General features: G+C 56.7%; 1 protein-coding gene across 1 annotated transcript in view; it reads right to left on the bottom strand.

Annotated features, from left to right (window-relative positions):
• Nucleotides 1–17,902, bottom strand: part of CEMIP (cell migration inducing hyaluronidase 1) — a 133,205-nt gene that overhangs the window by 33,330 nt on the left and 81,973 nt on the right. Inside the window, exons 4-11 of the mRNA XM_078078807.1 lie at nt 17,491–17,629; nt 16,558–16,794; nt 14,512–14,691; nt 12,094–12,164; nt 11,411–11,506; nt 10,706–10,827; nt 7,047–7,179; nt 6,084–6,275 (exon numbers count right to left, since the gene is read on the bottom strand). Of these exons, the coding sequence (XP_077934933.1) occupies nt 6,084–6,275; nt 7,047–7,179; nt 10,706–10,827; nt 11,411–11,506; nt 12,094–12,164; nt 14,512–14,691; nt 16,558–16,794; nt 17,491–17,629 (1,170 nt within the window). The remainder of the gene's footprint in view (nt 1–6,083; nt 6,276–7,046; nt 7,180–10,705; nt 10,828–11,410; nt 11,507–12,093; nt 12,165–14,511; nt 14,692–16,557; nt 16,795–17,490; nt 17,630–17,902) is intronic.

Below are 17,902 nucleotides of genomic sequence, written 5' to 3'. Positions count from 1 at the left end.
GCATGTGATCGCTGGTGAGGAAGGAGACTCCCCTGCTCACCGGCTTTAAATGCCCTCCTTCCAGCAACAGATACACGGAGAATTGATGACAAAGCCCCTGGTCCACCCGGCCTCATGCTGCTGAGTGCGCTGGATGCAGACCTTCTTTTCCTTACGAGCGGACACCCCGATGGACAGCGGGCAGCAGTCAGTAAGGCTTCAAAGGCTTCCGCAACTAAGCAAGGCCACCTCCCACTGTTCCTGGGGTGCAGAAGGAAGACCGGCCGACTGGTGCCCCAGAGGCAGCTCAGCGGTGCCCAGGAACCAGCCAACGCAAGGGACACGCGCCTGAGGAGCTGGGTCCCCGGAGGCCCAGCATGGAGCACGCTTCCCGAAGGGATGGCCCCCCGAGGCTTGAGCACGTGATGGAAGAGTTTATGCAGAGAGCGCGGGCTCAGTGCTGCCGGCCCAAGACACAGGAGAGGAGCTCCCGTGCAGCTTTGAGGGGCTCAGCTCCCGTCTCCCAGCCTGCAGGACCGACAGGGCAAAACCCCAGGCTCTGTGGGCTTATGCGTCATCGCCCCACACCCACTTCTGCTGCAGCTCGAGCAGAGCACCAGCCCTCCCTGAACGAGCCTTGCTACTTCACATCTCCGCGCTTCTGCCTAGCGGCCCCTCTGGCCGGGCCACCTCGTCTGGGCAGCAGACGGCTTTGTGCTTCCAGATCCTGCTCCAGGGGCTCCTTCCCGGGGCGGTCTTCCCCACCGCCCTCCACCTCCCCCTTTGCTTCTTGGGGTGTCCACTGCGCCGGCAGGGCCAGGACACCAGGCCTCCCCATCCGGGCACACGTCCCCTGACGTCCAGCCGCCCCTCATAGCATGTGCATTTTGGGGGTCGGTGCCCCCTAAAACTATGGGGCATAGGCAGAATGCTGACCAGAGGGCCTTCCCCAGGGACCCACGGTCCCCTCGAACATGGCGGGAGAGGTAGGGGAGAGGCGGCAGAGGACCGTGGCTCTTGATCCCGACTCAGATGACGGCTGTGAGTCCCTGCACACGTGAGTCACGCCCCCTGGATCTCAGCTCTCCTTCCGTAAAATCGAGCTGTTGCTAGCAAGTGTCTCGAAGGTAGCCACGCTTGCTGACCACGCCAATCCAGGGAGTGAGCTTCGCACAGCCCCGGCACGTGGCAGGGACTGGTGTGGCCCAAGTGGCCGGTGCAGGTGCCCCCCGCGCTGTCCCCGGGGAAGACAGGAGCCCGGAGCTCCCGTCACTGCCTCACACCTCCAGGCTGCCCCGTGGGGGGCGCGGGGTGTGGGAGACGGAGGGACTGATCCACCCTCTGGAGTGCGCGGGGCCGACTGAGAGCTGAATTCCCACCGCCTCCTCCCCACACTGTGGAGCCCGTAGCAGGACCTTTATGAAACCCGACAGCCAGCGGATCTGTCCTGCTGCCGCGTTCACAGGCCACCATCCCCCAGTCGGCTGCCCCGGGGGAGCCGCATGCCCTGCTCTCCGGCACCCCATCCTGTCCGCAGATTCTCCCTCCCTCCCTTGCTTCTTGCAGCTCTGGTGCACGAGGGCCAACTGGGGAAGAGCAGATGTGGCCCAGCCAGATGGTCCCAAATTATCCAGGAGGGCCACTGGCCGGGGCTGTGGGGGTTGGCGGGCTCGGGCTGGAGGGTCCCAGAGAGGCCGTCTCAGCCACACAGCTCCCAGGTTCCTGGTACGGGCCAATCGTCTAGAGTGGAGGCCCTGGGGACGGGACGGAGGAGGACAGGTGGCCGGGAGCTAGAGAGCTCGGAGTTTGAATCCTGGCTCCGCTCGACCCCACAGACTTGCTTGGTCTACACCAGCCCGCCCGCCTAGGACCCCTGGGGTGCTGGCGATGCTCCACCGCGTGCCGTCCAGTACGCCGGCTACCGGGCCCCCGGAAGCGGGCTGGGAGGGCTTGAACAGCGCGACCATCCTGGAGGGCAGACTCTGCACATTTAACTCCCCTGCACCTGAGTGTCCTCCTGCGTGTCCCGCAGAAGCGGCGGCTGCCACCTGTTAGGGGACCACGAGGAGCGAGCGAGATGGTTTCGTAAAGCGCTTGGCAGTCACAGGAAACGAAGAACGGTCATCCTAAGGAGCAGATTAACCGTGGTATTATGGAGGGGTGTGTGCTGGGGGGCAGGGAAAGTGGGAGTGGGGAGGGCAAATGCAGAAGGTCTGGGGAGGGTTCCGACTGCGGGCCAGGAGGTGTGGAGATCCACCCTGCGGAGAGCAACACTCTGGAATATTCTCTGAGATGATTCACACACTTCATGACTTGGTGATCCCCATCTGTTTCCTGTCAGAAAACCCTTAATAGGCACGAAGGCCTGTTTCCTGGAATTTGGGGGCAGTGAGGAGGGAGGATCTGGGAAGGCCGTGCCCCGCTCTGCAACCAGCCTTGGGGGGAACCCTACGACGTCGCTGCTGGGGGGCACAGCTTTGGAAAAGATGCGGCAGGTGGGAGCCCTTGCTTCATGTCAGTGGGAGATGGAGAGCCAGGCCTGGGGCTGAAAAGCAGACACATGAGCCTCCCCAAGACAGACAGACAAATAGACAGACGCCCCCCCCCACATCGGGCTTTTCTGATGCTGTCCACCAGGGGGCGCTGTTTTCAGGCAAGCCTCAAAGCCTCTGGGCAAAGGGGACGGTCCACTCTGAGCCCAACCGTCAGGGGGTGGGGGCCAGGGAGGGGTGCCCCGAGGGAGTGTGGAGGGGCCCGAAGGGGGCCCCGCATCTTCACTTCTTTCCTCCCCCTGCACCAGGGCCCGGAGCAACCCCAGCCCACTGTCCGTCCAGCCTTCAGCAGGCTCAGGGGGCAGCTGGGCCTGTGGGTCCGCCGCTGCCAAGCGGGGCCACTCTCCAGCCTCCCCCCCACAGCCACACCGACCGCTGGGTGGGGCCGGCAGCCCTAACAGCGCCTGGCCCCTCGCCCTCGGGGCCCCTCGGCGCTGGGGAGCTGCTTGAAGTGAAACCTGGCCCCTCCCAGGCCTCGGGGTGCCCAGCACAGGGGTGCAGACGTGGGCCGGGCTGAGCAGACCGGGGGGGCCTCTCCAGGTGCTCTTGCGTCCACCTCCAAGCGGGCAAGCTTTTCACCCTCCTAGAAGCCACGCGTGCCGCCCCAGAACCCCGGCACTGAGCGGTGAGCATCAGCTCACGCCGTCTGAATGCCACTCCGTCAGAGTCCGGGAGGACACCTGACGTCCCAGGAGAGCTGTGCACACGTACCGGCCTGGGGGACACAGGAGTCACGCAGCAAAGGCCATGGGTCTAACGCTCAGGGGCACGAGCTCCACTCGGCACTCTCCTGTAAACGGGGGGGCCCGGGGAACCTTTTCCCCACCAGGGGAAATGCAGCAGGCCGACGCACTCGGAGGGAAGCCGGTCCCCACGGCGCCCCCTGCCCCCCAGCCCACGCAGCCCCTCTACCCCTCACCCTGCTGCTCCGGTCCTCTTCTGCGGCATGCTGTCCCCAGCACGGCGCCCCGCACTGTGCCGTCCCCCTCCAACTGTCCAGGACACCCGATCCCCGGTCAGCCCCCCGAGGGCGCCCTCTGGGTGTTGATGCGCTCCTTCCCACCTCCCTGTGTGTCCTCGTGAAGGGGACGGGGGTGCCCAGCCTGGGGGAGGAGGGACGCGTGGGGGGCACCTGCGCTCACAGAGCCTCCCGCCTCCACGCCCGGGACATCAGGACACTCAGAACAGAACCTGCGACGGCCCTCAGCTGGGGGCTGCTGAGAACGATACACATCGTTTGCTTTTCTCCCTCTACGAGTCCGTCTTTACCTACAGAACTGACACACAGGCCACCATTCCTGTCCGTCCTCAAGCGTAGGTGCTGCATGATTGCACAAATCCTGCCGATAACAGCAGCTGACGTTCACAGAGCCCTTACTGCCTGCCAGACACTGAAGGGTTCAGTCGGCCAGTCCTCACAACCCCGGGAAGCAGTTATGATCTACGATCGCTGTGTCTGTGTTGCAGACGAGGAAACTGAGGCACCGGGAAGTTAAGAATTTGTCTAAGGTCCCTCGGCTGGGAACCGCATTCCTGCAATTCCAATCCCATGCTCTACCAAAGAGAGAAAGAACTGGAAGGGAGGGAAGGAGAAAAGGAAGGAGGGAGGGAGGGAGGGTAGGGAAAGAAGAGAAAGAAGGAAGGAAGGAGCCTTCCCCAAAATGTCTTCAGGAAATGAGACCAACAGCACGCCCCGATCTAATATGAGGAGTCCAACCGCACAGCTACGTACTGAGTATCTTTGTATAAAATGCTTGCGGAGGGCTGTTCGCACTGCTGAGACCCCGAGCTGAACCCCCCTGTAGCTCAGGGCCTCAGGGAAGCGGTCCCTCTGGGCCACTGGTCTCCTCCTTTTTATTGGACAATAGTAAGTAATCTGTGACGTTTCTTTCTCTGCTCTCACAGCCAAGAAGCTCAGAGACAAATTTATGGTCTATTTCAGTAGCTTTTGCTAACTTCAATCCCTCCCTTTTTGTTGAATTTATTCTCCTCGCACCAGAATTTATTACTTCGACATGTATCTTTCCCTTTTTTTTTTTTCCTCTCCTGGATGAAGATTTAATTGGACTTGTGTTTATTCCCCAAACCTTTTTTCAAAGAATGTAGGGGTTTGAACAAATGATTATTTAAAAAGGCAGATTCCCTTAACTTGTCAAGCACAGACGTGTGTCCAGCCACACTCAGCAAACCCCCGTCTGCCCCGGGACACCCACGGCCTTCCACTCAAAGGCTCTGCCCCGCTCCCTGGGACCACGGCTGCAGACTTCGGGGGAGGCCTCCAGGGCCCGCGGCCCCCGAGAGTGGGACAAGGGGATTGGGCTGTGCCACCATTGCTCTGGTGTTTAAACCTTTGTCCCCCCAGATTCCATCCCAAGCACATTCCCACCAGCCAAAAAGATTGTTTAACTTTCTATAGTCTTATTTCTAAAGCAATAGGTAATTTGAATATATGGGCTACGTTCTCTCCATCTGTCTTCCTCCACTTTCCCTCAATCCTAGACCTTCTCCAGGTGCCGTGGTCCTGTAGCGCCTGGTAGTTATGATGCCCAGGATCGACTCTCCTTTCTTCTGGCCATTTTCTTCCCCAGTTTGCCTTGGGGAAGGGACCCTTTCTCTATTCAGTAGGCCCAGAGGGATGCTGGTGAAGGTGCACTGCCGGAGGGGGGAGCACCTGAGCCCCCAGCCCAATAGGACGCGGTCTCCCTGGAAGGTGGCATGAGCACTATGTCCCAGGGACCTCGCATGGTGCTTTGGGACAGCAGTGCCCCGAGAACGCTGCACACTCACTCCCACTACCCAGACCCCCGAAGTCCTTGTGCACCTGGGTACATCACTTCTCAAAGCTCAGTGGTCTCCCGACAAATTCCTCTTTTGCTTACGATAGTCAAGTTGGATTCCATTGCTTATAACCAAAGAACCCCCATGGGTATATAACTCTCTCCACTAATAAACATGGACCTGGATTATACTTTTAATCCCAACAATCTGACATTCCAGGAACCTCGCATAATATAAATGGCAGTACCACTAAGTTAACACTTAGGAGAAGAAAAAGGAAGACTCCAAAGCTGTAGAAAGAAGAGATTTAAAATTTCCTGGTAGATTGCATTATTGCCTAACAAATATTCACTCCCTTCCCTCAACCTTGATGGGACAAATAGGCTGACCCACCCCATGCGTGCTAAGCCTAACCACATTATTTGCTTTGTCTAGTGGAATGTGGGTGTGAGAGCACGCTAGTCCTGAGCCCAGAACCTGAGTCCTCTGTGTTTCTGTTCCTGGGAACTGTCTACCTCCCCCACAGGAAGAATAGGTCCTGGGAAGAATGAGAGTCCCATGGAGCTGACCTGAACCCAGCAGTCATCCTGGGGCCAAGCTCAGTCTAGAGAAGCTGCACCCTAGACCAGCTGCAGGTGCACGAGTGAGAAGCTTGCCATGAGAGTTTGAGGTCTGTTTCTTACGCAGCATTATTGCAACAGCTGACTAATACAGACTTGTTGTGATTTCAGACAACAGATTCGCAGCCTAGGGCGGGCTTAGTGGAAGTCTTACCTGCCACTCTGACCTGGTTGGGGGCACAGCCTTTGCAGGGAAGCACCTGGAACTCTTCTGCCTGGTACATGGAGTAATCAGTACTGGCAACAACCAGCGTGTCTCCGGGCTTCCATGACCGAACATCGTCCTCCAGGGTCAGGATGGTGCTGTTCACGTTGGTGTCAATGGTGACGGTAAGTTTGGGCCTCACTGTAACCCCAGACAGGAGGGACTGAGATATAACCCTGCGTTCTTGGCCAACTTTGGACCGCCCGCCTCTTCCCTTTCCCTCCCTAGATAAATGCCAGGTTTGCCTATCCAAACCCAAATCACCAGGCTCAGCCCATCCCAGTCTTGGTGCAGGTTTTTGAAGTCAACAAAACCCCACCAAAAAAGAGCCATTCATTAGCTCTGGGCAGGGGAATTTTCCACCAACTCCTTCGCTAGAGTTAAATGTGGCTGCCTCACCACACCCACTTTGCTCAAGATGTAAAACAAATATAGTCCCTCTCAACTATTATTTACAGTAGCTGTAAGCCCTTCCCCCAAAGAGCTCTCATCCTGAATGACCGCCTTCTGGAGAAGGCCAAGTGCCTCCACAAACAACCCGACCATTTCCCATCCCTTCTAACGAGCACCTCGGGACCCGGGTTTAAAATAATAGCACCCAGAAGTCACGAGCTCATGTCTCTGCAGGGGAGGGCTGCAAGAAAGTGAGCCCTGGCCACGGCACCCTCGTTTTCTTGGGCCGGACCTTTCCCTTCCTCAAAGGCATATGGGCAGGGTGGGGCTCGGCTGGCTCCTGCCAACTCCGAGGACCGTCCCACGGCTCCTGGGTCCCAGAAGGGCTCTCCACTGCGAGCTTGGCAGAAGCACCGGGTCACTGAGCTGACCCAGCCACATCCAAACTCACAGTGCATATCTGCCAGCTCAAGGAACGAGCCACGGCTGCGTTTGCGTCCCCGACAAGCAGCTGCTTACCAGGCTTCCCACAAAGGAACCGCACACGGTAGGTCTGGCAGGCTCGGCCCCGCTCGTAGCACACAAACCTATAATCCTGGCCTTTTTTGTAGACGACCTCGGTGGTGAGGTTAACTCCATCCACTGTCGTGGCCTGGAAACGACACGGAAATTATAGAGCAAAATCATTTTGGTGTGTGTAAAGAAAGAAGGTGATGATTAATGGTATCAACATCCACTCACAAGTCTAAACTTGTCCCTGCTGCAAAAACGATTTCCTCGGGCCCAAGATGATCACTAAACGATCGAGCATCACTTTTGTTCTAAGAAAACAGTTTTGCTCTAAGGAAAACAATGCAAAGCCACAGGATGGAAAAATGCCTCACCGGGGTCCCTGGGTGGTCCCCCATACCCGAACCACTGATGGGCGGCAACTCCTACCACCACCCCTGCCACTGGGAACGGAGGCCGGTATTTACGGAGGACCCGCTATGTTCAATCAACTGGTGTCCCGGCGCGGGTCCACGTCACGTGGGGAGCCCTTAAAAATACTCATGCCCAGGCCCCATTCTCCAGGGCTCAGATTTGGCATGTCTGGATGTGGCTTGGGCATCAGAACTTTTAGAAGCGGCCCGAGGGGCTCTAGAGGGCAGTCCAGTTTGAGAACCGTCCTTGTCCTAGCAGTCACAGGGCGAAGTGCTATGGATATGATCTCATCCCAGCTTCACAGCAACAATGAGATGGCAGGCTTGACAGATAAGGAAACTGACCCTCAGGGGATGAGTCACTTGCCTGGGGTCAACCAAGCCCTAAGCAGCAGAGCCAAAATTCGAATCCCAGACTTAGCCAACTGCAGAGCTGATGCTGCTCAGCACCTCCCCCTGCGGCCCTCAGGCACGCAGCCCACAGTCCTCTGTTCAACGTCTGTCTCCTCCCCCGGATCCCGGGCTCCGGGGAGGGCAAGGACCCGGTTCCCGCCTGTCTCCCTGATCCGAGCTTCCAGCCCAGGGCTTGGCACGGAGTGGGCTCTCGGTGATGGGGGCCGATGGGTGAGCAGCCTCAAGGCCAGGTAGAGAATTTAGGGAGCGGGCTCCGAGGACGTGGCGACCGCTGCCCGCTGGGGCTCATCCCAGAGCCCCGGGGTGTCTGGAGCAAGCCCTGGGCTGTCGTCAGAGACAAGCAGTTTAGATCCAGGCTGTAGCTGTTGTCCTCTTGGGCACAGAGACCACAGGGACCAGGGCCGGGGAAATAGGGGGGCAAAGTATAGCAAACCTATTAAAAAGAGGGCGGGGCGGGGGGGGCTTTTCAGGAAACATTATTTTGAACACAGCAGGTATCTATCGTCTTTGGCTTCAAAGGAGAGCCGTACGGCAGTGAGCTCAGGCATCATGAAAATCCAGCCCTTTCCTGCAAGAGTCACGCTCACGCCCATTATCTTGGTGGCCTCCAGAGCCCTGGGAGAAGCAGGAGTTGCAGGCCTGCCCTTGGGAAAGAGCTAAGGCTCAGAGGGTTTTAAGAAGCAAGGTCAAGGTCGCTGGAATGGCAAGCTCAGCTCCTCCGAGCTCCCATTGTTTTCCGTGGAGGACAGCGCGCTCTTCTGCAGGAGACCCCGTAACATTGAGAACTGAGCCTGAAAACATCAGTGATTAGAACTGCACATTTTCCAAGGCACAGTGTCCCACAATGCTTTCGGTGGGGGGCATCTATTCAACTCTGCTTTTTCCTCCGCCCTCTTTTTCTAAAGCTAAAGAACGACCTCAGTTTGGGATAAGAAGAACAAGAAAGGGCTCTATCACTGTTCAGGGAAACTGGTCTCCACCTTAAGTAGACACAATTCTTTTACTATTTTTGATAATTCATAATTACAAAATAACAGTATGATTAGGATAATGATTGCAAAATAATAAAAAATGTGTGGGCCCTTCATATATTGTTACATGATGACAGCCACAAAATAATCCCACAGGGAAACCCCCGAGGATCCTCGTTGTTGCCTAAGAGGAGCTTGGGACCCTGAGTCACTTGACTGAGGTCCCCAGCCAGGACTGGAGTGTGGGCTGCAAGATTTAAGGTGGCGCTCTCCTCAGGGGCGTGGGAGCGCAGGGCCAGCCGCTGGGAGAAAGGGCCACCTTAACTATTGCACCCTAACCCTCAACTGCTTCTGTGGGCCTTTGTTTTGCCAAGAAAAAGCCAACATCCTATTCTGGAACTGAGAGTTTTGAATCAATAAGGGGCTACCATGCTCAGCAAAATATTATCGAGGAGTGCATTTTTGTGAGAAGGCTGGTCCCAGCCTTCGGGGAGGTTGGGGGGGGGGGTGGCAGGGAGGGGCTGTGGTTGGCTCTTTTATTCTTTGCCAGACCTCTAATAGTTGAGAACTGGAACTCCAGGAATTCATTGTCAAGGATACTCCTTTTGTTGGAAGCAAGCTGGGCGTTGGAATGCGGTGACCGCCTAGGGGTTATAGAGTGCGGGCTTGGGTCCCTTGGAAGGTCTTGGATAATGGGGCTGGGGAGAGGTCGTGCCCTACGCTCTTTTATATTTTGTATATATTTGTATGCTTGTCCCTGCTTTGCTGCCTCAAGCCTTCAGTACAGTGTTATTTAATCCTTCAGCCTGGGATTAGCTGTGCTTGGACGTAGGCAGGAGCCTGTGTCCCTGCCGGGGACAGAGGTACGGGGAGAATGGGCAATGCCGAAGGGAAACCGCCACAGAGACATGGCCTCCTAGACGCCGCAGCGTGGAGCCCGACGGCTGGCAGAGCTGACACCGGGAGGCATCCGTAGACCACGTAAGCGTTCCTGGAGGGTTTCCAGAAATACTCGGGGAGGGGACCCTGGCAAAGGGCTGGACTTGCCACAGCCAAGTGAACTGAAGGAATAAGATGACGGCTATTTCAGAACTGAGGCTGGAATCTTCAGGGTTGCAAGAGAAAGTTAGAGTTAAACCTGGGGAGGGTGCTCTTCAGGGGCATCAGTGCCTTTTGATCCTGTTGGACCCAAGGAGAGCCTACAGCCTGCGACCTGCGACTCACTCGGGGGAGATCCTTCCCGAGGACGTTGCAGCCGTGGGCGGGGAGGGCCTTAGCCACGTGAGAACGGTCTGCCCGCGAAGCTGGAGGGATGTGAGTGCTGTGTACGGCCTCGGCACTGTCCTGGCAGAGCCAATGGGAAAGTCGGGTCCGCTTTTGGAGGAGCAACTGCAAGCGAAGACCCTGAGCCAACGTGGTCCGTTCTCCACCAGTGCTGGTGTTTGTTTTGCTCAGTGGAGAACCATGCTGTGGGGGTGTGGGCTGAGCTCAGCCGGCACCCCAAATCCCATCTGGATCCTGTGCACTCGAGGGCCCAAAGGAAATCAACTGAGAAGGGAGGCTGAAGGAGACGACCCGTCCCCACGCCAGGGCACCATCAGCCACGGCTGTGGAAGCAGCTGTAGGAGGAGGCAAGGGAGGTGGGGAGTAGAATCCAAGAGACAATGCTGGGTCCTCGCTGGGGAACTCACCGCCCAGGAGGCCTGGAGCAGAGAAGAGCCCCTAAAACAGGAACGGGTCTTCCTGGCTTACCCGTGTCCTGGGAGTGCCGTGAGAATCGCACCATCCCAACGGCAAGAAAATTTGTCGTCTACAGACCCCACTTCAAAATAAAGTCCTTACAGCTCTCCGACCGCTTTGAGTTTGGTACCTGTATACCAACGGGGCGGCTGCAGATCTTTCCTGGGTGCGTTACCCGGAGGTCTGAAATTTTCTCGCCACCTTTAGTGTGCGACACTTTGTCATGGTCGAACCACTCTGTCCACTCCACATCTAGACAGAAAGCAAAGAGCAGGGTGAGGCGGGAGGGCGCGGGAGGGCAGGTTCCCCGCAGCGTGGCCCCCAACACGCTCGGTGCAACAGGAATCGAACACCGTGCGTCCAGCTATGCGCCAAAGCATTCTGCCACGTCTCCCACCTTTTCATTAAAAGCACCTCTTACTGACTTTCTCATTTGCCAAAAACAATAGAATATATATTCTTCGTTCCTGCAGAAAGGATGATGATGAAAGCTGTGGTCAGCCTGTTTCTCGAGGCCTGCAGGGAGGGCACTGCTCTCTGCACCCCAGCCCCCCGTGTGGCTACGTGAAGGCCCGTCCTGCTCCCGCCTGTTTCCTGTCCACAGCACCATCGCTCGGCACAGAGAGGATTCCGAGAGGGGAGGACAACATCCTCTGGGCTATTGGCCGCCGGGGACTGATTAATTAGAGAGAGCTTTCCCTTGCAAATTTAGTTTACTCTGCAATAACCAAGTGGTCTTATTGGTGCCAGAGAAAAATCCTTGTTTTGCAAAGACAGAACGTCCTGCCCTTCTCTCCCACTGTTCGGGTTTCCCTGGTTGTCGCGGACTCCTCACCTTGAACCCACTCGCTGGAGGAAGAGACGTTGAAATGCTCGCCATGCTCCGTCTGGAACACTTTGAACACCCGGGCAGCCGCGGAACCACGGTGTCCTGCGGAGAGAGCAGGGGCGTCAGCGACCGCACCCCCCCCCCCACATTCTGAAGAATGCAATTCTAAGACGGAGCAAACCCCCTACACACATAGATCTTGAACTCTTTCTTTAAAAAACAACAACGAAAAAAAAACCTTTCAGGCCAATCTCTCTACTCGGGAAGTAGATTATCTATTGTCCCTTCTTTCGCTTCAGTTTTAAAAATTTAATTAAAATCTATATTTTGGAGCCCCAATTTCTCCCGCGAATTCCTGTCTAGGAATAGAACCGGCAGGGCCTTCCGCTAGGTGGTAAAGACCCATCCAAAGTATCTTTTTAGCTCAAAATATTCCCCCTGCTGGATCTGTCCCAGTTCTTGCCTGTCCTAGGTCCCTTGTTTTGAATTAAGTCAGTGGTGATCTCTTTGCAAATGTAATATTATCTCAGTGATAGGCTTTTGCGACTTGCGCGTAACACGGCCAATGAACATGGGTGTTGGGAGGTGGTTCCACCATGTTCTGAGGGAAGACGGTGGTTCAGAAAGACCCGGGCCTCTTGGTCAGAGAGACACGGAGGGGATTCAGCCTCTCTCCCTCCGTTCATTACCGTGATATTCAATATGGTCTTCCACCGAAGAAGAGGGATTTCCTTTCACAGTTAGGAAGCTCCAAGGGTGTCTGGTAAAAGCAACAACAAGGAGTAAAGTTCTTCACACGTCTGAGCCTGTCCCCGAGGCAGGGCTGAGGTAGAGCCGGCCCAGCGAGCAGCCCTCCCCGCTGCTCCCGGCAGATCAGCTCGCCGGCCGGGCTTCCCTCGTCCCAGACGACAGGAGCCTGTCTTTGCAAGCGCTGTGCTTCCTACCCGCCTGGCTCGCCCGATGTTTGCTCCCCGTGAGCCTCTTCAACCCCACTCTGGCAGGAGACGGGGCACGAACCACAAACAAGCCCACAGCCCTACAAACCCCCCGCCAGCCCCAGTGAGGTCCTGGAGCGAGTGCTCCGGTGACTTTGGGAAAACCAGGCCGCAGGATCCAGGAGAGAAAGGCTCTTTCCCTGATGCCCTGGCCTTGGAAAGTTAGGAGAGGCCTCTCGCTCACAGTGGGGGACGGAGGGGGAAAAGCCGGCGGAAGACGTCCTCCACTGAAGCGGCTCTCAGGCCGGAAGGGTTCCCTCCCCGTTCCTGTCTTCCCCCTGATGCCCGCCTCCCGCCTCCCGCTCTCACCATGAGATGGCAATCGACTACGGTACTCAAGAGCTTTTGTTATTTTTGTTTTGGTCTTTCATTTTGGAAAGCAAATCTCTACTCAATTTAGGGATTTGATCGGGTCACTCTCTTGCTTAAGACCCATCAATGGCTCCCCGGTACCCTTTGCATGAAAGCCAAGCTCCTGGGCACAGAGCAAAATGTCTTCCTGTGCCCACCTCCTCAGCCTCGTCTCTGCCCTCTCCCACCCTCGTGCCCCCTTCCGCTGCCTGTACTCCTCCCCCCTTCAGGAGAGACTCACGCTTAGCCCGGGCCTCGGCACCTGCGGTCTCTCGTGGGAACCTGCTTGCCTTCATCCTCGCCTGCAGCTCTGCGCCTTGAGCCCTCCGCCCACCCTCTTGCTCACGCCTCCTCCTCACTTCTCTTTTTGTTCCTGCCTGCCCACGGGAGCTCAGCACGCCTCGTCTGGCCCAGAGTCTCGTGCCAACACCCGCGGCCGCCACACACCTCAGTTCTTCTACTGATTTTAGATGCTTTGAGTTTGTCCCTCAACGTGTGTCTGTACGAATGAGGGCTCAGAATGTAATTCCTGCCTGCCCATGTCCTGCCCTCGGGGGAGTGGTTGGGACAGCACGCGGCAAGCATCCATCCTCCCCGTGGCCATTGCTTCTCAGGAGAAAACAGTTGCTAACGTGTATTGAATCCTGATTCTGTGCCAGATAGGAGGGCAGATATTTTGCTACTTACTATCGCATCTAATCCCCTCCCACTGCTCCTGATGTACTTCACAGACGCAGGAACTGCGCAGAGAGAATGAGCCCCCTCCTGGCAGGCTCACCTACAAGAGGTGCAAATTCGGGCCGCATCGCGGGCCCTTAGCCATTACCCCCTTCTGCCGAGGCCCTAAGCAGCCGGGCCCCTGGTGGTTCTCGCTGCCACTGTAAATCGATAAACTGGCCTTTCGGTTTATAAAACCAGGAAACAGAAGCCCCCTCAGCTTTTGCTAACAAAGGAGCTAGAGATACCACGGTGTCCTTGTCATCTTCGACTCCTGGAGCTCCCTGTCCAGACCTTTCCAAAATGAGCAGCCCCTGGGCTGTCAGAGAACACACTCTGGAACCCAGAGCAACCCCCGGCCGCCCCCCTCCCTTGCCCAGGGGAGGCTCTTCTGGCCCCCAACCCTGCCTGGGCTTCTGCGGAGCTGAAGGGAGGGGCCCCACTATCTTCCAACAGCCACAGGCCGGCGGACCTCGACCCTCCCCTGAGCTGAGATCTGGTTCAACATGATAAAAAGGTGTGGCCACTGGGGGGCAAACAGTTTCCTGTTGGTGCCAAGGTGTGTGCACGCCAAAGTCAGGCATGAAGCTCTAATCCGAGACAAACCAAACACAGCGGGCACATCAGAGGCCCTTCTCCCTGGGTGCCGGGCTGGGCAGACACCCTGTAGGATCTCTAAACCAATGTCTGCCCGTCCCCCAGGCACACGATGACCCCTTTTGCCAAAGAATGGGCAAACGAAGCCAGTTGTGAATCTGAGGCACGGCTTACACACAGATGTCCAGCTGACATTTTGTAAGCGGCTGAATGAATGAATGAGTTCATGCAAACAGAGAGCTTTTGTGTGTTCAGAGTGGAATACGCTTTGTAAGAAAATCCGGGCTCCCAGATACACCCGGTGCAGATGGGCGTTTGCCCGCCACTCCCCAGGCTGGCACTGAGCGGGGCGTGCCACGGGCAAGGAACAGACACTAAGGTAACCTGCGTGGCCCAGGGGGGCTTCGGGGTCCCGGAGCCTGGTGGGGGCGGGAGTGACGGGGGTACCTGAATCCAAGGTGTAGGAAGTGCTTGCTGCCCAGTTTGGTCATGGCCTTTCTGGCCGCGTCGTCCAGGTTCCGAGACCCCTCATCGTTCACTGCCACAGAAAGGATCCTGCCCGCGGGCACCGCGTTCAAGTACTGGACCAGACGTTCGCTCTCTTTCTTGGATCTATAGGTGTCAAACCTAAAAAGGGCAGGGGGGTGGGTTTTAACAGTCCTGACAGCAGCCCCCCAAAAAAGGAGGTCTAAGCACATGTGTGCATTGCAACAACGATCGTGCCATCCAAAGCCCCCAAGGGCTGTGATTTTTAAAGAACGGAGCTTTCATGACAGCAAAAACCGACCTTCCCAAACTCGACAAAGGTAACCCGCTCTCACACATAGAGAATACCCACGACGCATGATTTCAAACAAAAATCTACACCACCCGGGATGAGCATTTACAAAGAAAAGACACAATTTTGTAATGACCCCCAACTATCCCCCATGCGACTCTAAAGATTTGGTACAATTATAATGGAAATTCCGAAAGAATTTGTCTGGGGGCTTAACAAGGAAAATCATTCTAAAACAGACCTAGAAGAATAAAACAGCGTGAATGGCCAAGATTTGGGGAAAGAAAAACAGTGGTGGTACGGGGGGTGGGGATGGGGATGGGGTGGGAGTGGCGGGATAGGCGCTCCTGAATCCTCAGACTGGTTTGCAGGTGTTTGTGCAAGCTGGCGTGTCCCGGCCAGGGCCCCTCATCCTCCCTGCCGCCCGTCCCCCAGGAGCTACCCGCCGCGAGACCCGCGTGTCTCCATCTCCGTGCTATGACCACACCACACAGCACATGTCTTCACACATCCTTCTTTGCCTTTCTCCGCCTGATCACATGCTTACTACCTTCTAAGGGCCGGCCGACATTCTCGTTCCTCCAGGTAACCTTCTCAGGAGATTGCAGCCTGCACCTGAGTGCGTGCGTGTGTAGTGTTTGTTAACTCTACTCACACGCATTCCCCTAGCAGGTTCTCGAGGCCCCAGACACACGCTTTCACCAAAGGAGATTTGGAAGGAGCAACTGTCCCGCCTTTGGAACCTGCACACCAGTTGTTGGGATGACTTCTCTTCCCGCAGCTCAATAAGGCGCGAGGCTGGAGGCTGGCTCGCCGCGACGGACCGAACCGTACTGATTCCAGAGGCAGTGAGAGGGCCGGCACGCCGCGTGTAAAGGGAAGGCTCTCGGACAGAGGGACTTTGTGTCTATCAGGCTCATCCTGGCTTCCCACGTTACCTGTGCGCTGAGCATCGCTCAGCCCCAGGCCAAGGCAGGTGCCCAGCAGGAATACGGGTTAAGGGTCTGTCTGGGCAGATCTGGGTGTGAGTTGCAGCTCCGACACTTTCTGGCCTTGTGACTCAGAGCAAATGGATTCCCCTGAACCTCAGTGTTTTCCTCTGTATGACGTAGATAATCACAGAACCTACTCACAGGGGTCATGAAGGTAAATTACAGATGGCCAGTGAAGTGGTTAACAGGACGTTTTGCCCATAGTCTAATGATAGTGCACCTGCCCCTGCCAAAAACCCGGACATCACTGTGCCACGTTGCCATTGCTCTGTGTCCCCACCCCTCTGCAGGTCCTTCTGTGCTTCAGACCATCACGCCCCCCTCACCACTGGCCCTTTGCTCTTGCTGCTTGCCGTCTGGAACACTCTCTCCCTGACTCATCTTCGCCCTGCAGTTCTCAGCTCAAATGTTGCTTCTTTACACCAGCCTTCCCTGACCCGTTGATGCAAAACGGGCTTCCCTAGTTACCCTCCACCATTTCATTATGTCGTTTCCCCCTAATTAGCACGATCTGAAACGATGTTGTGTATACATGTGTGCCTGTCTGCTCGTTCCTGTTAATTCAGTTTCGATGCAAATGCCCAGGAGGGAGAGACGGAACTCCTCCCGGCGGGGGCCTTCTGTCTGTTTGGATCCCTGCCGCATCCCAGCTCCCAGAGCCGCATCTGGCCGGGGCTGTCTCCGGAGCGAAGGGCTATGTGTTTAATTGAAGGCAGACCTTACCGATCCGAATGAATGACTGTCGCTGATTTGGGGTCGATGACGTGAACAATGACTCCACGGTGACCCCAGCTCCTTTCAAAAAAATAGCCTCCCTCCTCCATGCCGCCTGGGTGAAGGGTCTTGTTCAGAAATGTCCAAGAGAGCTTTTTCTGTCCGTGTAACTCAAGCGTGCCTCCTGGGCCAACCCCGATGTACTTCAGGCCAAAGTAAGGGTCCGGCTGAACACCTTCATCAGCCCTACGAGAGAAAACAGCTCCCCAGAGTCAGTCAACCCATCTCTGTACCGGATGCTGAGCCCAGAGGGGACCACGCTGCTCCCACGGCGGCCGCCACAGAACCAGGCACACGTGGCAGCTGCCCGAGCCCAGCAGAGACAGCGTCACCCACCAGATCGCCCTAAGCCAGACCAAAATGGGGCCAAAAGGCCTAGAAAAAACACTGATCACTAGTTTACATGTTGGTGCTCAGCACTAGGAGTTTCACATTCTGGTCCCACCAGAGGTGGAACCACGGGGCCATGTACCACAGACGCTCGGATATTCTTGGCCACGACTCCTGAGAACCTCAGCTCTTCGAAGAGAGAGCACAGCCCGAAGCCAATATCACAGGGAGGTTTTCTTTACCTTGTCCCTCATGACCGACTGAATCAACACTCCCAGAAGCTCCCCGAGCCGTGACAGGATCGAAAGACAGAGGAACCTCTGGTGGGGACTCATAACTCACGCGTGGACCCGGGCCACAAGACTCAAACCCCCAGTAGACTGCCCCGGCTCGCCCCGACCACTGACATCTGTCCTGCTCATGGTTGCCCGATGGCCATCTATAAGGGTAATTCCCACCTCGCACGAAAGCCTTGCCATCCTGTCTCCCTCTCCCCTGTGGAAAGCCTCCTTCCCATCAGATCCCAGCGCACCCCGGAGCCCGTGCGCCCACCTTCCATACAGAACGATGCTGAAATTGCCCTGGTACGGGCAGAGGGCACTCCCAGCATGCAGCTCTCCGCCGTCGTCAATCAGGATGTGCCGGGCGCGCAGAACAATGGTCTCCTCGTGGTCTTTAATGACTAGCTTTCCTGAGGACATGGGAACACACATGGTCATGGTGAGGTCACAGCCGGAGCAAGGGCAGACCCACTAAGCCCCCACCTCATCCAGACGGGCAAGAAGGCCCATCTCTCCAGCTCTCCCACGCTTGCCGTGCTCCCAGGTGGCTCCCACCCCCGCCCCCCGTCTCCTCCCGGCCCGGCCACGTGTGAACACTGCCTGCCGGTTTGCACGGCCTTCAGAGAGCGAGCATCTGAAGGCGTGATGCGCAGGAATGCTCCCCGCACCAGCAAGACTCTCCC

The sequence above is a fragment of the Halichoerus grypus genome, chromosome 8, assembly GCF_964656455.1.
Source record: "Halichoerus grypus chromosome 8, mHalGry1.hap1.1, whole genome shotgun sequence".
Taxonomy (NCBI): Eukaryota; Metazoa; Chordata; class Mammalia; order Carnivora; family Phocidae; genus Halichoerus; species Halichoerus grypus.
The sequence above is the reverse complement of the archived record's forward strand: the minus strand, read 5'-3'. Positions and strand labels throughout refer to the sequence as shown.